This window comes from Prosopis cineraria, unplaced genomic scaffold (genome assembly GCF_029017545.1).
Source record: "Prosopis cineraria cultivar Desert tree isolate PC_DT_omini unplaced genomic scaffold, ASM2901754v1 PC6, whole genome shotgun sequence".
Taxonomy (NCBI): Eukaryota; Viridiplantae; Streptophyta; class Magnoliopsida; order Fabales; family Fabaceae; genus Prosopis; species Prosopis cineraria.
The window spans coordinates 9,612,169-9,631,831 of record NW_026555337.1 but is presented as its reverse complement, the minus strand read 5'-3'; the positions used below and the strand labels follow the sequence as shown (position 1 = coordinate 9,631,831).

The window sequence follows — 19,663 nt, the reverse complement described above, 5'->3', positions numbered from 1 at the left end:
TGATTGTTAAAAAAAATTGATGAATGGAATAAATTTTAATTATAATTAATTATATTATAACGTGATGGTTTTTGGAAGATATTTTTTGAAATTAATTTTTTAAAAAAATTAAGATGTTTGAATAATTTTAATCAAAATTAATTTAATATGTTTAAATTACAATCAAGGACATGAGTTTTAGGATAACTATTGATAAAATTTCTTATAATATCATTAAATTTATTTTTATTTATTTAACAAAAATATAATACTGGCACTTTTCAGATCTATAAAATTATTTAACACGCACATATATTGATTAACAGTATAAATTTAAATTAGATTATATTATAATATACCATAAATAATTTAATCTATATAAAAAGAAAAGCAAAGCATCCCCCAAAAAGAAGAGGAGCATCGTCCTTCTCTCAGCCAACACCTTGGCTCCCATTATCCCATCAAGCCACCTCTCTTTTTGCATTTTCTATTGAAGACACACCTTAACAGACTAGATTGAGGAAGATGAAGTCACATATCACATACCGAGGAAGAAGAGGTTATAGGTTGAGGAGGAGGGCGTAAGAGATCTGAACCATGTTCACAATGTAGCAAAGAGGGAGGTCACACTTTGATGCTAGCAGCCGCTAGAGGAAGAAGACGCAGACACATTCTTGTGAGGATGTGGGTAAGATCAAAGAATGATGGGTACATGGATTTAGTCACAAGCCACACAAGGGAAGGGGTATATTTGGCAGATTTGAAAGTTTCACAAATAATAAATGTCCTAACAGTTATAATTGATTCTGAGAAGTAGGAGTAATCAGCTTCAAGCGGAATGCGATTTGGGCTAAGATAATCGATCTTATGTACTTCTATTGTCATATCTACAAATTAAGAAAAAAAAATTAAATCGTATAAATTATAACAAAATTTCAAGAGGTCTAATCAAAATACCCTTTTTGCCTTGAGCATTCAAAATAATTAATATTTTATTATAATTATAGAATGACAATTATTTTAAACTATAAAAAAAACTAAAGTAATACATTTTTTTAAAGTAAGACAAAATATAGTGATTTAATATCTCATATTAATTGATGCAAAAAAATTTAAAAAAAAAATGTGAGACCGGTCTTCAATGTCATAAAAGTAATTTCCTTAGATATTATTTTAGAGTATAAAAATGGTTGGTTTTGGAAAACAATTAAGAAGTTTCTTTTTGCCAATCGAACCCTCGATCCGTCTTCCCTCGTCTTAGTGAGAGAAAGGCCTCCCCATCCCTCTCCCTCAAAACCCTATTGCGTGATTTGCAATCGACCTGAATCATGGCCAACAGTAATCTCCCTCGAAGAATCATCAAGGTTCGTATCGATTTTCTTGTCGAGATCCCATTTACATTTCTCTGATCGGTTCGTTTGATTGATGGGAAAAAGGAATGAATTGAAATGGTAATTCGAAACCTTGTGGTGGTTTCGGGTTCTGTTGATTTGTGAATTTCATAAGGCTGAACAACCTAATTGAAAGAAGAACTGCGTAGTTAATTTAAGGTGAATTTCAGCATAGTTTGGTTTTATGTCAAAATATGGCTTCAATTTACTGATAGTGAGAGAAAGAAAAGGTTATACGCTTAATCGGTTATTCTGCCCCTTCTTTATTGTTTTGATCTCCTTCGCTGAGTTGAGTTTTATTTGGGTTTGTTCCGTTTGGATTCTTTGGTCATTCATTCTTTTTGGTTGATTTCAACAGGAAACTCAGCGTCTTCTCAGTGAGCCAGGTGATTGCCTATTCTTAGTTCATATTCGTATCTACCAATGAAGTATGAATATCCCCTACTGAAGTGCTTCTCGCTCTAGTTGTAGAGGGCCTTTTTGTGGAATTTATTTAGTGATATGAATTTCAGCTAGACTAATATTTGTAAAATAAAAAATCATCTTGATGTGTTTGCACAATATATATATATATATATATATATGCAAGGGCTGCCTATTCTTCTTTCTTTTATTCCTCTTGCCAAGTTTGTGTTAGGTATGGATTCAATTTTTTATCATGGGGCTTGCTTGTGCAGCGCCAGGAATTAGCGCTTCACCTTCAGAAGACAATATGAGATATTTCAACGTGATGATCCTTGGCCCAACACAGTCACCTTATGAAGGTAGTATTATATTCCTATATATATGCACTGCACTATAAGCATTTATGTTATATGATCAAATCTTGTTAAGGAATGATCCTGGCAAAATCCTACTTTCTATTCTTGCTGTGAAATTTCCATTTTATTAAACCTTGCTTAGTTGCATGTGCGGTTTTTGCTGTTGGTTTTGTTGCACATGTGATTGAGTGGTGAGGTGGATATTGGAATATCAAATTATATTTGACAACCACCATAGGATGTCTTCTTGGAAGAGCTGCCTTATCTCATTTACTTGTATCCAAGTGCTTCACTTCTTAGGCATTTTTTTATATATAGATCAACTTTAGTATCTTGTTACAGCATTGTTACCTTTTTGTTTGCGAGAAATCTATTCTGCTGTTGTTATTTTCCTCACATTTCTTAATTCTTAATCTCTTAATTCTCAGATGATCAATTTTTATTAGGGGGCATTCTCATGCATTATGATAGTTATATATGGTTTATCACAAGGTGCATGATAGGCTTAATATTGTAATTTGTGCACTGTATATTTAAACTATACCTCTTAAATATCTTTAAAATTGATTATTCTGAGACATTTTCTGATGATGAAATTTCGTTTAAAGTCATTTATGTGTCTAGGCAGTCCTCCTAGTGTTATTTAGCAAGCTATTTTACTTCATCTGAATTTTTTGATATGCTGCTTGCATTCAGTTTTAACTTCTTTAACTGCTCTATATTTGTGACAGAAGTTGTCTTTGGAAGTTAATGATTACAATACTTCTTTTTGGCCTCAAAATACTACATTAATTGAGTTGAAAATGAGGAGGGGAAAGTATGAAATTAAGAAATTACTTTGAATCAATGGTTGGCCTTTACTACTCTCTTGTTTTCAGCATGAGATCTGTGATCTGATATTTTACTCTTTTCATTATTTGTTCTTTTTGAAAGCCATTTAGTACTCCTAAGTACTTGGTGTGGTATTCTGACCATGCATGGAAGGAATGATGATATTTTTTAAACAAAAATTTATCTCTCGTCAGAAATGCAATATGGTCATGCAGCTAATATGATAAAAAAGGGGATTACAACAGGGATTCTGATCAGGCATGAGATCGTGAATTTTTAGCAGTTAATATGCCTTGCTTTCTCTCTGTGATTCACTTGTTGCGAGGTTTAGAACATTTTATTCAGTGGGATCTGATGACTGTTATTCTATCTGCTCATTGGCTGCATCGTGATGCTTGATTATTGTTATAAGATTTTGAAGTTTTAAGGTGCTATTGAGAAAAGGGGGCAAGTCCACAAAACAAGGGTCTGTCTGTTGAGTCTGCTGAGGGAGGGAGGATAATTTCTTGGAATGGCTGGATGCTGAATCTGATTTGTTGGTTCTTTTTCTAATGAATCATCTATCTGGCTGTTGTCTGAGGACTTGCAATGCTATGTGTGAGCAAGGAAGGCATTTATTAAGGACTAGATCTTGGATCTTTGTTGATTCTTATGTGCAAGAATGGGAAGTCTGTATTTTATCGTTTTAATATGGTGGATTGTTAGTTTATTGATCTGACATATGTTTACAACTGTCTCCATTAATCTGGTGACCTTTCTCTCCACACTTTGAAATTTTTGTTTGACTAATATTTTGTATTTTTTGTTTGTATTGCTAGGAGGGGTTTTTAAGTTAGAACTGTTTTTACCAGAGGAATATCCAATGGCTGCCCCTAAGGTATTTCATCTAATAATTTTGTAATTATTTCTATTCTTTGTATTTGTTTGTAGTGTATCTTGTCTGATTCTTGAAGAAGTGATGCTATCAAATAGTTTTGACTATATGTGGTTTAAGTCAATTGATGACTTTGATTTGTTGTATTATTTTCTGAACGTCATGAGATTCGGCCCCAAAGATATGCAATCTAACGAATTGTCTTCTAGTGCAGTCTTAATTTCTTGCTTGCCTCCCTTTGTTGGAACTGAAATACATGACTTTGTGACTCTTTTTGAATATGACGTCTGCTCCATTTCCTTTGAATTTAGCTATTTACTCATAGGTTGAAGTGTTTTGATATTTAACTTTGCTTTGGTCTGGGATTGCTTGAGCCTTGAAGTTTGAAGATTTATTTTGAATTTAGAACAATCATTTGAACAAGCATGATTAGGCCATTGCTAATTTGAGGGATTTAAAAATGGTGTGCCTCCAGCATTTCTTTCCATCTGATTGTTGTTTGAAATGTTCTATGTGGCTCTCTTGGGTCTTTTCCCTTTCCTTGTGAAGGAGTGTTATAATAAAATCATTGTGTTTGTTCTACCACAACCGTGCGTGATTCTGCTGTTTTCTCCTGGGGCCTTTAGCTATTGAATCTTTCGTGGATTTAAATGGTATACATGTAGCATTGGCCCAAAAAGTATAGTACACACACGAGACATCATGTTTTCTATTGTTTCTTGATCAAAGTGTACATTGCTTCTTTTCACAGGTTAGGTTTCTGACAAAAATATATCATCCAAACATTGATAAGGTGCGTTATATTTTATCTACTTTCTCATTCTTCTTCTCCAGTGGTGATCCTTTTCTTACAAATTTGAGTTTTAATGTCAGCTTGGGAGGATATGTCTGGATATTCTGAAAGACAAGTGGAGTCCGGCTCTTCAGATACGCACTGTGCTTTTGAGGTATCATGAATTTCAATCTCAACCTACTTATTCCCTGAAAATAATGGGGTGAATATTCATATAGGTACAATCATGTCATTTTCCTATTTCAAGTACATTGATATGTACAAAGGGACAGTTTTCTTCAACTACATTTTGTGTGATCGCACTGCCAATTTGGAAGTATTTCATTTTGTTTGTTTAAATATAGAAGTCCCTGTACTTGCTCAAAATTGTTTTAGTGTGAAACAAAGAAAAATTAAAACGGAATGAGTGAATGACTTAGATGTTAAATTCTGGCTCAACTTCTGTGTTAGTGGATGTTAGTTTTGGCCATTAAAGCATCCCTCTCCCAGTTAAGAAAGTGAAGAAAATGATGTGAGCAAGCTGATAGAAAGTATTAAAGTAACCGTCTCTTCAACAAAAAGAAGTTTATGAACTGATACTAAAGTTTTTTGGCGTTATTTTCTAGCATCCAAGCACTTCTGAGTGCACCAAACCCCGACGACCCACTTTCTGAGAACATTGCTAAGCATTGGAAAACAAATGAAGCCGAGGCTGTTGAAACAGGTATATTTTCTGCCTATGATTGTGCAAAATCCCTTGTAAAATGATGTCATAACATTATAAATGTGTCTTGTCTCATTGACAATGTTGCTTTGTAATCTGCAGCAAAAGAGTGGACCCGATTATATGCTAGTGGTGCCTAATGCCGTGATGGAAACTTTTGGCCCAAAAAATAACCATGGTTCAAAAAATGTATGCTATTAGTATTAATTGTCAATTTCAAATGGAAATTTGGAGGAATTGGAGTCTGAACATTTGGAGTTATTGTTCCTCATAGATTGAAGTTTTCTGTTTTTTCTTTTCCTCTCCTGGAAGCAGTATCTCGGATCTTGTATGAATATATATATATGATAGCCATTTATCTGTCTCATGAACCATCTGCAACTGCCAAGTAATTACTGATTTTGAATCCTGAAAATCATAGAGTGAAAATTGTGGAAAATAAAAAAAGAAATTTTTCTATTGAGTTTCTTCTTTTCCCATGAATTCTTGCTGTGTGATGTATGTGTATTGTCGGGTTGAAATTACCCAATGACCCCAATTCTGACAAGTTTACACGTTCTGGATGACATATCCTACTGTACCTCACGTTATAGATCTTGATAGCGCGCCAGTTGCTGTGCGCGCGCGCGCGGTATTCATTCTCTAGATTCGCTGCATTTTATTTAATTGTATGGTGTCACTAAGATTCTTTTTGGGGTTCTGAACTTGTTTGGAGTATTCTAAGGCCTTGGTTGAGATGCTTAATGAGACTACCATGTATAGTAAGAGACGAATTAGGAGATAAGTGAGCATAGTATATGTTCCAGTGCAGTAAAGTGTTTTTTTCCCCAAAAAACAAAACGAAGAAGAAAATAGAGATTGTATCTAGAGAAAGGAAAAGAAAAAAAAGAGAGAGAAATGCATTTACCATTTTCTTTCTAGGAAACGTTTTCCTATCCTACCAAACATTACAATAAGGTGTTTCTCTTTCCATGGTTTCTCGTTTAAATTGACGGTTTCAATTCATCCTTAAATTTAGAGAACCAAAATTGAAGAACGAGCAACATGAAGCTATAGTAAATGTAAATGGCCACGAGAATGAACCGTGAGACAAGAATATGGACAGGATAAGGTTCTGATATCAACAGAAGCTTCTTTACCTTTTTTTTTTTTTTGGGTAGTGTTAAAGTAATTAAATAGTGATATCCGACTAGGACCGGGCATGAAATGAACAGAACGGAAAGGATTGGAAGTTAATGGAGAAAAAACAGTTAGGCTGAAAGCAACGAAAAAACCAAGAATTAGAAAAACGTGGGGACAAGAGAGCGAAATTGCAGTCCCAGTACGTTCATGATGGACCTCTTCATGCTTAACTTACTGTCCAAAGCTCCAAGCTCTTCCTCACAAGTCACGACCTGTCGTTTTTGTTGCCAAACGTCAAAACTGGAGATAAGTTGTAACATCAATTCAATGCCGTGACAAAGCATTTGGATGTACCCTGCCACCAACATTATGATTTATTTTTCTCTCTATTTCTTATTACATTGATATTAATATTACATGTACTAATTTTTCATTGAAAATTTTGAATTTTAAAAAATAAGACTGGGAAATAGATTGAAACTCACGTCCTGAATCCGGACCTTACAAAGCAAAATTCACTTCCACTTGATTCGATTCATGGCATCCTCTGGTAAGAATTTGTATTCAAATTTTGTGGATTGAAACAAAATGCAAAAACAGTCCCTTCATGTTAGAGCTTGAGTTGAATCTAATTCAAATTAGTCGGCAATATAGGATAATGAGTGCCTAGACTAATCTAGATTGAGTCAGAATATGACTCTTTTAGACATAGGCTTTACTACTGAAATTGTTGCATTTCAAGGCTTGAATTTGATACTTTTAATTAAGCTGGTACAATTTTCTCACTTGAACCAGACATACAACACTAATTTAGATCTCAACTATTAATTACAATCGAATTACAACAAACTGTATTTAACTGGGAGAAGTTGCTTGCACACAAGTGAAACTAAATATCAGCCACGAGTTCTATATTTCCTGTTTCGGGGTCAAAACGACCTACCACAGTGATGTCGTACACCATACTGCTGATACAGTAACCAATTTTTTTCAAGGAAATAACTTTTAATCCATATTTTACTTACATTTTGCTGTTAATCTCTACATTTTTTTTTTTATATTTTAAGTTTCTACGTTTATGTTTTTCAATGTTTTAGACCCTCCAAAACAATAAAAACTTTAGATGAACTTAAAACACTTAAAAATAAAAATATAAAGACTTAAAATATTAAAAAAAAAGTTCAATGATCAATAATAAATTGCGAGTAAATTATAAAGATTAAAAGTAATATTTTTTTTATTTTTATTTATTTTGACATTTATATTTTCTATCATTTTGCCAAATAAGAAGCAGCCTTCAAGATTCTTCGAAGAGGTAGTCCTTTTCTGTTACTTTGTCTCCAATGATTTTGCTTTACACTGTGGGGCTTCTCCACAGCATCAAAGTCCTTGGATGTGACCAAACACTTTTTCTTAAGCATCACTTTATGCCCAAAAACAATTTTATAAGTTAGAAAGAAGTCTCATGCCCTCAAATATAAATCTGATATGTATAAATAATTAGATTAGACCACACACATCATAGGAAGTTCAAAGCTCAAGAAGAAACACCACTACAAACAAATTGTCAACAATGAAATTTATTAAAGTTTTAAGATATATAGATATATGGATTAATATAATTAATATTTTAAGTCGTGACCGGAAAGAAATGAGGAAGAATGAAACTGGTTAATAAAAAATAAAATGAACTAAAATAAAATTTTGAATTTATGAAGAGATGAGAGTCATTGAATGATAAAAGGATGGACATGAAAATGAATGTGAACAAAGGTATCAATTCTTAACCTTATATTTTTCACATCTCTATCACTACATAATTTTATTTTAATCTACTTTATTCTCCATCAATTTATTTCATTTCTTTTCTTTTCAATGATCAAAATAAAATAGGTCCTTAATCAACTGAAATTAGTTAAATAGCTATATCAACTCCAGTTGAGCCAAACAATATTTAAATTTAACCCAATCAAATAAGTCAACTTCATCACATTTAATGAACTAAAATCATTTTTTCCAATTTTTTTAAAAAACCAGCCCTTGATCTGCTTAACTTCAAAAGAAATCAGATCTACCTAAAACTTGTTCCCAATGACCCAACATCAAAGGCAAGTACAAGAGCCGCAGGCCCAGAACCGACTAATGAAAAATGAGTCCCCATTTCAAAAGGGAGGGCAACATCTTAAATGCCCACATGTGATCACAACCCCACTTCCTCTCTCACAATTACTTGCAATTTTTCTTTTTCTTTTTGTTGGCTGGAACACAAGGTGTATACGGCCATGGCACCAACAATAGAGACTAATCTCCAAGTATTAAGACAAAAGGTAGACTCCTTTCAGCTAGTTTGCCACACACATAAAAATTGAGATTCGAACTTCCAGCTATTTACTAAGATATTGAAAATCCCTCCAACTCGCACTAACTTGACTAGGTACGGTTTCTTGTATTGTTGTCAAGCATCGTCTCTTACCATTGGCTATTAGACAAGCCTACATAAAATAGCATGAATTATGTAGTGGTCCAACTCTCTCTCTCTCTCTCTATGAAGGACACAGGCAGACACAGCACTAAAAGATGAAAGAGTTTCTATCACATCAACCACCTTCAATAACTAAACCTTCACTTAAAAACACATGTAGCTTGCCTTTGCGGTCAAACACTGCACTTGGAACACAGTTCAACTTAAATAACATATCCACCTACTCAATCCCAAAGACCATGTCAGCCTTATCCTATGTAAACTATAGTTTATAAAAAAGAAAAATGAATTCAAGTTCCATCCTCTGTGGTACTGGTAACTGCACAAGATGCAGTTGGGGGGTAGAGAGAGAGATAGGGGTGTGAGATCAAATTGAATCATCTACAACTATACAATGTGACAAAAAAGAAAATGACTGTATGAAATCCACTGCTCTTCTATACACGCTGCCACCCTTTTTTAGCTATCTCTATCTAAATATAGTACATGCAATTACTTTAATGAATGTAGAGAATTCAGATTTGTCATCGCTGTATGGTTATTGAGTAGTCACAAAAACGTAAGACACCACAGCAAGAAAAAGAAAAGGGAAATTTTATTGATTACGTGGCTAAAGATAGAAAAATGATAATAATAACAACATATTCATCCTCATTTCAGGAGCTTCCCACCCATCACTCATTCAATCTCCCTCAAAGGCTACCAATATTTCGTTGGCATGTATCATTACATATATACATGTACAGATCCCCCTCTACCAACAGAACCCCTCCTCTCTCCTCTTTATATTTGACTATCTATCTAACTAGATGGTAATTGAACTGCCGATTAAATCAAATGTACAAACATGTAAAATCCTCCCCTTTCTTTTGTTTTTAATCATAATGAAACAAGGGGACACAATACTAGCTCACCTGGATGAACTGGAAAGAAGATAGAAAACTGACAAAGGGAGAAGGGAGAAGACGGAGCCGGAGAACAATGAGGAATGAATGAATAAATAAAAACTGTAAAGGGAACTAGACGATTTCTGGGTTCCGCTGGCATTGGCTGCTAATGAGATTTATTATTTGTGGTTCTGTTCTCGCTGGGTCATAAGTATCAGCTGATCAGTTTATGGTGGTAACGGGATCAAGAAACTGGAATGACACAAGAAATGGAATAACTTGAGAGTTTAACCTCAACTAGAGGTTTGAACAGCAAGAGAAATTGCACAAGATACAGCAGAGGAGCAGTGCAGGTCATGAATTCTTAAGAGCTGTAATGCCTCACAGAGTGTTCCAACATGTCGCGACTAGGGCATACAATTTCCTTCACACGACAGCCATTCTTGTAGATCTTGAATGTTGGCACAATTCTAATGCTTTCAGCTGTTGCAACTGTTGGGTATTCTTGAATATCCACCTTTAATCAAACACAAAAAATTGCAAGCAATATTAAGAAAACTCCAATGATTCTCTCCTTTAACCTTCATTTCAATATTTGGGGATCAAGAAGATAAAAATTAATCTGCGAAGTACCTTGAGGAAGTTAATAGAAGGATAGCGGCCACATAATGTACCCATAAAAGGTGAGATTTGCTTGCATTGTGGGTTAGATGAAATTTCAAAATGGACCACAGAAACACCTATAAAGCCTAGGGTCAATCTCATTTCGCAGAAATATAGAGCCGACTGATTATTGAAGATAGCCTTCAAAATATCAGTTACCTGGTAATGCTATTGCTGCTCTAAATTGCTCAAGTCCTGATACTCCTTCCACCTCACCACCAAATTTCAAATCATGCACTTCCTCTCCAAGAGATTTCTTTAATGCCAACACTGCATGAAACAAAGCTTCAGCTACTTCACTGTCATCTGGAAGATCTCTCCGCAAGATCTCATAATCTTTGACAGCCTCTGCCCACCTTTCTAACTGCAATATACAGCAATAGGTGACATGAGCTCCCCATGAATATGGCAACAAATTGTATGGCAATTTTTTTCTTTAAAAAAAATATATATAAATACCTTGCTATTAGATGCAGCTCTGCGTAGAAGGGCTTTTGTGTAATTAGGTTGGAAATGTAAAGCTTGATTGCAATCTTCAATTGATTGTTCCCATTGCCCAAGCTTAAACCAGCAGGCTGCTCTATTGCAGTAGAGGACAGAGTTTGAAGGGTCCAGCCTCAAACCTTCCCCATATGCTGAGCAAGCTTCAGTGAACCTTTCAGATTTGAAAAGATCATTGCCGTGCACTCGAGCTCTCGCCACCATCCTTACATTTTTTAGCAAAACAGCAACTTCAATGTTTCGGGGATCAATCTGACCAGCTTTCTCAGCAGCTGTAACTGCATTCTCAAACCTGCAAACAAATCCATCATTCATACACACTCTCCAACAAAAACCTTCTCCATCTCAGATTTCTGATGAAGCTGACAGATTTTGAATTCACCTTCCCAGAGCCATCTCAATCTGAGCTCTCACAAAGAAGGAGTAAGCTTCAGAAAGGATCCCAAAAAATCTTGCTTGTGAAGAGGAGTTAGTATGTGGTTCCAATTTGGGATTGTTTAATAGACTTGATTCAGCATCATCAACTCGGTGGAGTTTCAAAAGGGCCTCAGCTCTACACATAAAGAGCTGTAAATTTGATTGTCAACCACAGTTCAACCATTTTTTCTCAATCTATACGTCAATAATATATTCTATGTCAGATATGACAAAGGAATTATTTTACCTCAGGAGAAGAGTCTGCTCCAGAAGAAATGGCAGCATCAATTTCCGTGAGTACACTTTTCCAATCACCTATCTTCCGGGAATCAGTACATTTCCCAATATGCTTCTCCACTAATTGCAATTTCTGCAACTCAGAAGGATCAGGTGGCAGCCCAGGACAGGAGAGATGTTTCCTGGCGTTCTCAACTTGTCCTAGCCTGTGACAACAAACAAGGGGTCATTCAACTTCCTTATCCACAACTCTGCCCACACTTAAGCGGACACCTTACACTGGACACAGCACTGAATCCAAAATACTGAGATAAATTGTAGTACTCGTAGTTAAATCATGTTTCAGCAGTAGTCTAGTAGAAGATAATTCAGCGAAGGAATCCTCATACAATCTAGTATCATTCAAAACAATCCTTTGCAATGCCATCAATGCAGAAAGCTTTCAAACAAATAGAACTGACAAAGAAATTTGGATTTTAAATTAAAACCAATGCAAAAGAGCAGAAAACAGAAAATTCAATCAAAACCCCTAACACAAACAGACAAAACGAGGATTACACGTTCATGAAACCTAAACACTCAATGACTTCTTGAGATCAGAGATAACTCAAATTGCAGCTTCAACCAAAATCAGATGAAGAAGCGGGAGGGGGGAAAAAAGGAACAAGCCAACCAAATTCACTACTTCCAAAAAGGAAGACGACGATAAGCAGAAAATAACTCATGAAATTGATCTGTGTCACATGACAGGATTCATTCCACAAGTTTACGTATCTAATACTCTTGAAAGCAAGACAATACCCAAAGACAATTCGAAAAAGGGAGGAAAATGATGAAGGCCAAGCGCACCGTAGAAAAAGAGAAGCCAAACGCAGTTGTGCCCTCCCATAATTGGGATCTAACTTCACAGCCTCCTCACACTCCCTCACAGCCTCAGCCAACCGTCCCAAGCCCGTCAATGCGGCTGCACGGTTGGCCCGGTAGGCTGCGTTAGCAGGGGATAATGCAATTGCTCGATCGTATAGACTCAGAGCCTCAGCGAAGTGACCTCTCTTGTACTGCTCGTTCCCTGCTCTCTTCACCTCTTCTGGATCCACAGTCACCACCGCTCGCTTAACTGAGTCAGTGAGAGCACCACCACCGCTCGCCCTCGCATTCGCTGAACCGGTCATCCCTCCTGCAATGCCTTTGGAAGTCGCACCGCCCCGCATTATGCTTCCATGGCCGTAATTTCCTATCCCAGAACCCAAAACGTCCGTTCTGGAGCTCCGACTGACCGCCGCGGCGGTCTTCAGAATCTTGCCGGACGGACAGATGTTGCCTGTAGGAAGAAAATTCGGCGGCGGCGAATTCACGGCTGAGCCTTGACCCGAGTATATTAACGATTGGGTCGTCATGAAATCTGATCTTGCTTGGGAAACTTTTAAGTTCCTGGCATTCCCTGCGGCGGTCGGGCTGTTCTCGCCGGAGCCGGAGAGCTCGCCTGAGTGGTTATTCGGATCATAATCGGATCGCTTTGTGACCGGTTTGTACCCGTTTCGTCCAGAGATCGATCCAGATGAACTCGAACTACTACTGGTAGCAGTGGGCACACTGTGACTGTGACGAGTCCGCAGTGGCGAAACCGGCGAGCCCAAGTCGAGTTCTCGAAAATCCGGCTTGTTAGGTTCACAGCTTAAGGAACCGTGGAATCGGTCGTTCAGAGCATCGAGTCCTAGCTCGGAAATGGGCTTCCCAGAATGCGACATTTTCCCGCGAATCTAACACGGAGGGTGGGTCTCAAATCCTCTATCTCTCTTCTTAATCTTAAGTTTCACAAAAGCTTGATAATGGAACTACAAGACGGTATCCTACAAGAAGCACGAACAGAGAAACATAAAACTACAACTACAAGCTTCGAGGAAGACATGAGAAGAAGGCAAAAGAAAGAGAGATAGGGATGGGGATCTCGTGATATAAAAGAAGGAAGCAAAGAATGAATGTGGGTGTTGAAACTTGAAATTCCAATCGAGAAAGAGAAACCAAAAAACAATGTATTGTTGAGAGAGAGAGAGAAATAGTGGAATTTACACAGAGAAACGGAGAGAAAGGGAACGAGAAGGAGAGGAAAGAAGGAAAAGAGAAGGCTTTTATTTTCTTTTCCTCCTCTCCTTTACCTGCTTCTTCACGAGACAGGTTTCACTTATCTCTCTATACGCTCTTCGCTTTCTCTTTCTAGTGATCAATTTTATATTTTCTCACTTGTCATAATGGTTTTGTTGCCTGGTTTGATTTGGTTTTTATTAACTTTGGCTTTTCTTTTTGAATATGACTTCCTCTTCTGTAATCTTCTTCTTCTTCTGGTCCATCTTTATAAATGATGATTACATTTCTCTTTGTTTGTTGTTTTTTTATTCATCCAGTTCCGTTTGAGTCTTCGTGTGAGAATCTCCCTCTTAATAATTCTTGAAGCCAAAGTAAAGCCTCTCATTCTCACTTCTGTTACTTTCTCTAGCCCGGTATCCTTCATAACTTTATTTAACATAAGGAAACTTGTTAATCTTTTAATTTGAATAATTTTTACATTCTAAAAACAAAAAGTTAAAGGTTTTACTTTACTTTTTTTTTTTTACTCGCCTAAACTTTTTGTATGTTTTATGAAAAAAAATTATATGAAATCGAATTAATTTATTTGTAAGAATTTTAACTGTCTTCTTGTAACACCCGGATTCAAATCAAGGAAGCCCAAATGTATGGGTACTAAGTACGTACATATCTTCAATGTTATTGCTTTTGAACTATGTGTAAACTTTTGTCACTTAGACTTGTAAATCTTGCCCCTGTAGTTTGCCATCTATCAAGGGAAAGTAATAGTGAGCGAGCAGAGAAGAAATCGGTGCAATGACCAATTCAGAGATACGGACGTCCTTGAGCTTTTTTTTTTTTTTTTTGGGAGTTGAAGGTTATGGAAAAATCCGTGCAATGAACAACATAATCAAGTCATGTCATAATTTAACAAATTTTACACTCTAAAGATGATTCATAGAAAATTTCGGAATCAAAAATATTGTGAGAAGCTAAATAGACAAACTAATCAACACATCTATTAGTTTTTCTATAAGTATGTTCAAAAGTGACAATTTAATGGTGAATAATAATATCTCTTATCTTCATGATTGTATTGTAAAGGAGATGATTATGGAAGAACTCATTTTAAATCATTGTTGAAATTTTAAGAAAGTCAGTGAAAATGTTCACTTTTTAAAGCTCTAACATTCCAATACAAAATAAGACTTCTAATGAAACCTACCATTGTATTAGGATAGTAATCAAGAAACTTGGTGAAACTGGTTATCATCCAATTTCCCTCTTCAGCATGAATTATGCCTTCACAAGTTGTTGTTCCATCATTGTTCATCAAATCATCTGCGTCTGAGTTTGACCCATCATCCAATTTCCCATCCGCGAGGAGTGCTTAAGCATTTTGTTGCAACTCTAATGCTCTTAGAACTGACCAAGCCTAGAATTGTTTTATTAATATTGGAATGTAACACTTGACTTTCGATTTATAGAATAGATCACATTTCTCCTTCCAACGGTTGGGCTATGTGAGAAATGGGCGAAAGCATGATGTGCCTTTTCTTCTGTTGCATATAGTTACTTGGTCTATATATTTTGGATTCAACTGTTAAATTTGATTTCAGCGGGCAAGACTTTGTCTGATGAACTTTTTGACTCCCAAAAATATGTGTTTGTATTTATTAGAATCATGCTTGGCAATACTCCAATATGATTAAATTAGATATTCATATAAAAATAAAGTCAAAGATAAATAAAATGATTAAAATAATGGGCTAGCCTTAAATTTTTTTTTTTGTCCCAATCATTTTGGTATTAAAAAAAAACAGTTTCTACAATTAAAGCAATATAAATTAAGAATACCAATGTCAATATAAAAATTAATGTTGAACCCTTTAAGTAAATTCTTGAGGCTTGTAAAATCAATGTGTGTTTTTCTTCACTACTTCTGCATTCCACTATTTATGAACTGCAAATCTAAATCATTTAAATTAAATATGTACTTTTAAAAATTATTAAATCTAAACCATTAAAATTCAATTTAATAATTTGGATTTGTAGTAACTCTTTTTCTACCCTTCTTTGCAGATGAGAAAAACGAACTCCTACAAAATCATATTAGAAAGGTCACACCCTTTAAAAAGTTGAATATAAACTAGTTAGCAATAGTACTTAATACTTATAAGATCGTCATATAAAAATGAATCATTTACATCATTAAATTTTAGTAATTTTTAACATAAAACCAAACACAAAATTAAGTTGCAATGTTATATTTATATATGAAATGAACTCTGTAGTTAAAATCTAAAAAGAAAACTAAGGGTCAGATTTTTTAAAAAATAAATATCAAATGTGAAAGAAAGTGAGAAAACAATCACATATTTTACCAAATTGGTGAGATGTGTCATCTTATTTGTATATTATAAATTTTACAATTTATTATAAAATATATATATATATATATATATTGTTAAATAATATTCTTGAGGTAAAATAGATGCCAATTGTAAATTAAATAAATCTAAGACATAGTTAATACTCCATTTAATATTATAAGACATTTTTAACTTAATAACACCTCCAATGAGTGATTTAATTGCCTTTACAATTATACACTCTTTTCATCTTTACATGTATTTAATGGGTGTCTCAATTTAAAAAAAATATTAATTATACCACTTAATTAAGAATATTTTTAAAAGAGTCTTATTAATTTTACCTTCAAAATTCCCAAAATTCCTTATATTTTTAACATGATATGGTGAAAGAAAATTCTTTATGAAATTATATACTGCCTCCATTTAAAAATATAAAATATTTTTAATTAAATTTACTTATTTTTAAATTTACTCTATTTTTTTATATTTATCTCTCTAAGCACCCTAAAATATATATAGAATAATTTTTTCAATAGGGACACTTAAAAAAAATATTGATTACACCTTTAAAATTTAAAAATATTTTATATTTTTTAATATTTAACTCTCAAAAAATATCTTATATTTTTTAATGAAAAAAGTATAAAAAGAATATAAACAACATTCTAAAAGTACAAAACTACAATTTTTTTTTTTTGATAGGACGAAACTACATATAAATTGATTGAAATTATATTTTTATGTATATTTTTAAAATAAAAATAAAAATTAATTAAAAATATTTATTCTATTGGCAAGACAGGAGCAGCTGGCCATGTGCTGGAGGAAGAGAGAGTGGCGAGCCAGCTTGTCCATCCAGTGCGTCCCCAGGAGTGACAGTGCCGTCCAGCTAAGCAAATGAGTTGACGGCGTTAGTATGGTGATCCCAATTTCCACGTCTCCCCAGGGTGTCTCCGTTACGATGATGGTGACGTGACGTGACCACAATCATGCCAGGAGAAGCCGGGAATGAATGATGACCAGGCGATCCTCTCCCTCCACTCGGATCGGCAAGCATTCCCTGTTTCCGCTCCATCATAGTAGCTTTGCCCCCATTTCACACGTGCCATCACCCAACACCCAATTATTCATCATTTTCTTCAGCCCTTCTATTTCCACATAATTACCCTGTCAGACCGGGGGCCTTTACACGTGCCATCACCCAATCAGAATTTCTGAGATAATTTTTAATTACTTTTGTCGATCTTAAATTATAAAATAATTTAAAATATTATTATGTATTGGTTAAATTATGCAAATGCCCTAAACTTTGAACTATATGCAAATGACCTTATCAACATTTAAAACTTAGTGACAAACCCCTTGAACTTATAAGTTTATGCAAATAACCCCTACCTATCAATTATATATTCTCTTAAATTTTTTTTGTGTACATTTAAACTCTTAAACTTTGATTGATATGCAAATAACTCCCTAAATTTTAAGTTACATGTAGATAATTAATATATAAAATTAATCATATAAAGTTATCTTCATAAATATAAGAGTTGAGAGGGATTCATTATAAAATTTTAAAAATTAAAAATGTTATGTGCATGTGATTCAAAGTTTGGAGGAGTAATGTCAGCCTTATATATATTAATAACATATAATAATGACACTCCATAAATTTTTTTAAAATAAAAGTATAAACTTATAAGAATGTTTTTATATATTTAATCATTACGCTATAATATTATTTAAATTTTCTCTCTACTTAATGGATAATATTAAAAAATATTATTAATAAAATATTTTTTTTAAATTATCTTATATTCTAGAACAATAAAATTCTTTTAATATTATCTTATAATTTGGGATGGAATGAATAGCACAAAGAAAATGTTAATTTTATTTTATCAATAAAAAAGAATTCATTTATTTGAGATACTCTATTAAATAAAAATAAACATAAAAATAGTTTGTAATTTTAATGATAATTAATTAACTCATTAAAAATTATAACTCAATTAAAAGTTCCTTATTATACTGAATAGAGTAAAGAATATACTATATTTTTAGAAGACTCAACTTCAATTAGTTTTAAAAATACTCAAATCTAACTCATTAATAATATTCTCTTCTTAGATTACAGTATAAAATATTAATAATTATTTCACGACTTCGAAAAAATATGTGAAACCTTAGTTTCCCAAAAAATACATTTTTTTAATCATCCTCTTATTAAATATCTTATATAAATCCCGTAATAATGACAATTGAAATTTTAATATATTATTTTTTTAAAAGAATAATGAATGAAGGATGTGCATAGTTAAAAAAATAATTATAAAAACTATCTTATGCCTTATGTTCTGAACCATAAAAGGCTTTTAATTCAAAAAGTATATTATATATGGAGAAAGTAGTATATGCATGTTTCACCAAAGTCTCTCAATCTTACTTCACATATTGGAAGAGAACCCATGTCATGTTACTTCAATTAAAATTATTCATCGAATTCCATGAAATTCAAGATAAGCCATAAATTTGACGTTTCAGATGCCCAAATTAGTAATTACAAGCGAATTTAGTTTATGTTCTTTAAGAGAAAAAAAAATACAAGAGGACCAGGTTAGTTTACCAATTCTTTAGATTGAAGACTTGAAGTGCTTGGTCCAAGCGTCCAGGCTAATTTTCTTAGCTTTGAATCCCATTATTCTTTACCTCACATGCACGTATTCACGTGTGGTTGCTTCAGCTTTGCAATTGGTATATTCATTGGTTTAGCTCATTAATTGATTATTATTGGTGTTGTCATGACATAATTAATTTCTCTTATTATATTGCCACACCAGTTTCATGATTCTTAACTTCTTTGCCCTAAGCACCATATGCCATTCATAGAACGCTTCACGTGTAACACTACTGGTATATGACTCGGTGCATTGATTATTAAATATTTTAATTCTCAATTTTTACAAATATTAAAATAAAAAAATTTCATATCTATTATTCCCTTCCCCCATTCAAACATACTACCTGAATCATATCCTCAATAAGTTTGTTAACTATAAACTAATGTTACTTCCATCCTGAATTATAAAATACTTTTAAAGGAGATTTGTTACCTCAAAATAAAAAACACTTTAAAAAGATTAAAGTTTTATTAAACAAAATTATTTTAATATTACCTTTTCTCTCTATATATTTAATACTAATTAGATGTGGATTTAATGTTATTAAATGAAGGGTATTTTTAAAAGTTTACATTTTTATTTTAAAAAAATAAAGTTGTTAAGTTTATTTAATGAGAGTTATTAATATGTGAGATTTTATCTAAAAATATCTTATAATTTGAGACATAAGAAGTACTATCTTTTTATGTTTATCTCTATTTAATAAGGTGTTTTACTTAAAGTTTAAATATTGAGTGATATATATATGTTAAAGATATTTTTAGAAAAAATTTATTAATTACATATTGAAAAATTTTAAATATCTTATATTTTTAACATATAATCCAAAAATGCATTATATTTTTTATAACGTATTTAAATTCATCTTAAAATTACATACTCTCTTTGTTTTTATCATAAAAAAA

At 33.5% G+C, this 19,663-nt stretch overlaps 2 protein-coding genes across 3 annotated transcripts; one reads left to right on the top strand and one right to left on the bottom strand.

The window, feature by feature from the left end:
• The first annotated feature begins 1,185 nt into the window (after positions 1 to 1,185).
• On the top strand, positions 1,186 to 5,699 carry LOC129313787 (ubiquitin-conjugating enzyme E2 36). Its single transcript, XM_054957175.1, has 8 exons — positions 1,186 to 1,343; positions 1,729 to 1,756; positions 2,048 to 2,134; positions 3,781 to 3,839; positions 4,588 to 4,629; positions 4,710 to 4,783; positions 5,235 to 5,332; positions 5,435 to 5,699. The coding sequence occupies exons 1-8, from the start codon at positions 1,308 to 1,310 to the stop codon at positions 5,470 to 5,472; spliced, it is 462 nt and encodes a 153-aa protein (XP_054813150.1). The 5' UTR covers positions 1,186 to 1,307; the 3' UTR covers positions 5,473 to 5,699.
• A 3,814-nt stretch (positions 5,700 to 9,513) lies between these two features.
• Positions 9,514 to 13,881, bottom strand: LOC129314434 (TPR repeat-containing thioredoxin TTL1-like). 2 transcript variants are annotated; one of them, XM_054957876.1, is made up of 8 exons: positions 13,712 to 13,881; positions 12,491 to 13,491; positions 11,652 to 11,847; positions 11,370 to 11,554; positions 10,946 to 11,279; positions 10,646 to 10,850; positions 10,457 to 10,563; positions 9,514 to 10,340 (listed from the first exon to the last, which is right to left on the bottom strand). In XM_054957876.1, the coding sequence occupies exons 2-8, from the start codon at positions 13,387 to 13,389 to the stop codon at positions 10,188 to 10,190; spliced, it is 2,079 nt and encodes a 692-aa protein (XP_054813851.1). In that variant the 5' UTR covers positions 13,390 to 13,491; positions 13,712 to 13,881; the 3' UTR covers positions 9,514 to 10,187. The 2 variants fall into 2 exon arrangements, with proteins under 2 accessions (XP_054813851.1, XP_054813850.1); XM_054957875.1 differs by having other exon boundaries at positions 12,491 to 13,881.
• Between the last annotated feature and the right edge of the window lie 5,782 nt (positions 13,882 to 19,663).

What these genes read in the sequence shown, in the direction of transcription:
- LOC129314434 (XM_054957875.1), bottom strand. Translation starts at nt 13,389, where the DNA reads ATGTCGCATTCTGGGAAGCCCATTTCCGAGCTAGGACTCGATGCTCTG. An exon ending in AGCAGCAATAGCATTACCAG is followed by an intron (nt 10,564 to 10,645) that starts GTAACTGATATT and finishes TAGGCTTTATAG; the next exon opens with GTGTTTCTGTGGTCCATTTT. An exon ending in CTTCTATTAACTTCCTCAAG is followed by an intron (nt 10,341 to 10,456) that starts GTACTTCGCAGA and finishes GTTTGATTAAAG; the next exon opens with GTGGATATTCAAGAATACCC.
- LOC129313787 (XM_054957175.1), top strand. Translation starts at nt 1,308, where the DNA reads ATGGCCAACAGTAATCTCCCTCGAAGAATCATCAAG. An exon ending in TCCCTCGAAGAATCATCAAG is followed by an intron (nt 1,344 to 1,728) that starts GTTCGTATCGAT and finishes TGATTTCAACAG; the next exon opens with GAAACTCAGCGTCTTCTCAG. An exon ending in ATACGCACTGTGCTTTTGAG is followed by an intron (nt 4,784 to 5,234) that starts GTATCATGAATT and finishes GTTATTTTCTAG; the next exon opens with CATCCAAGCACTTCTGAGTG.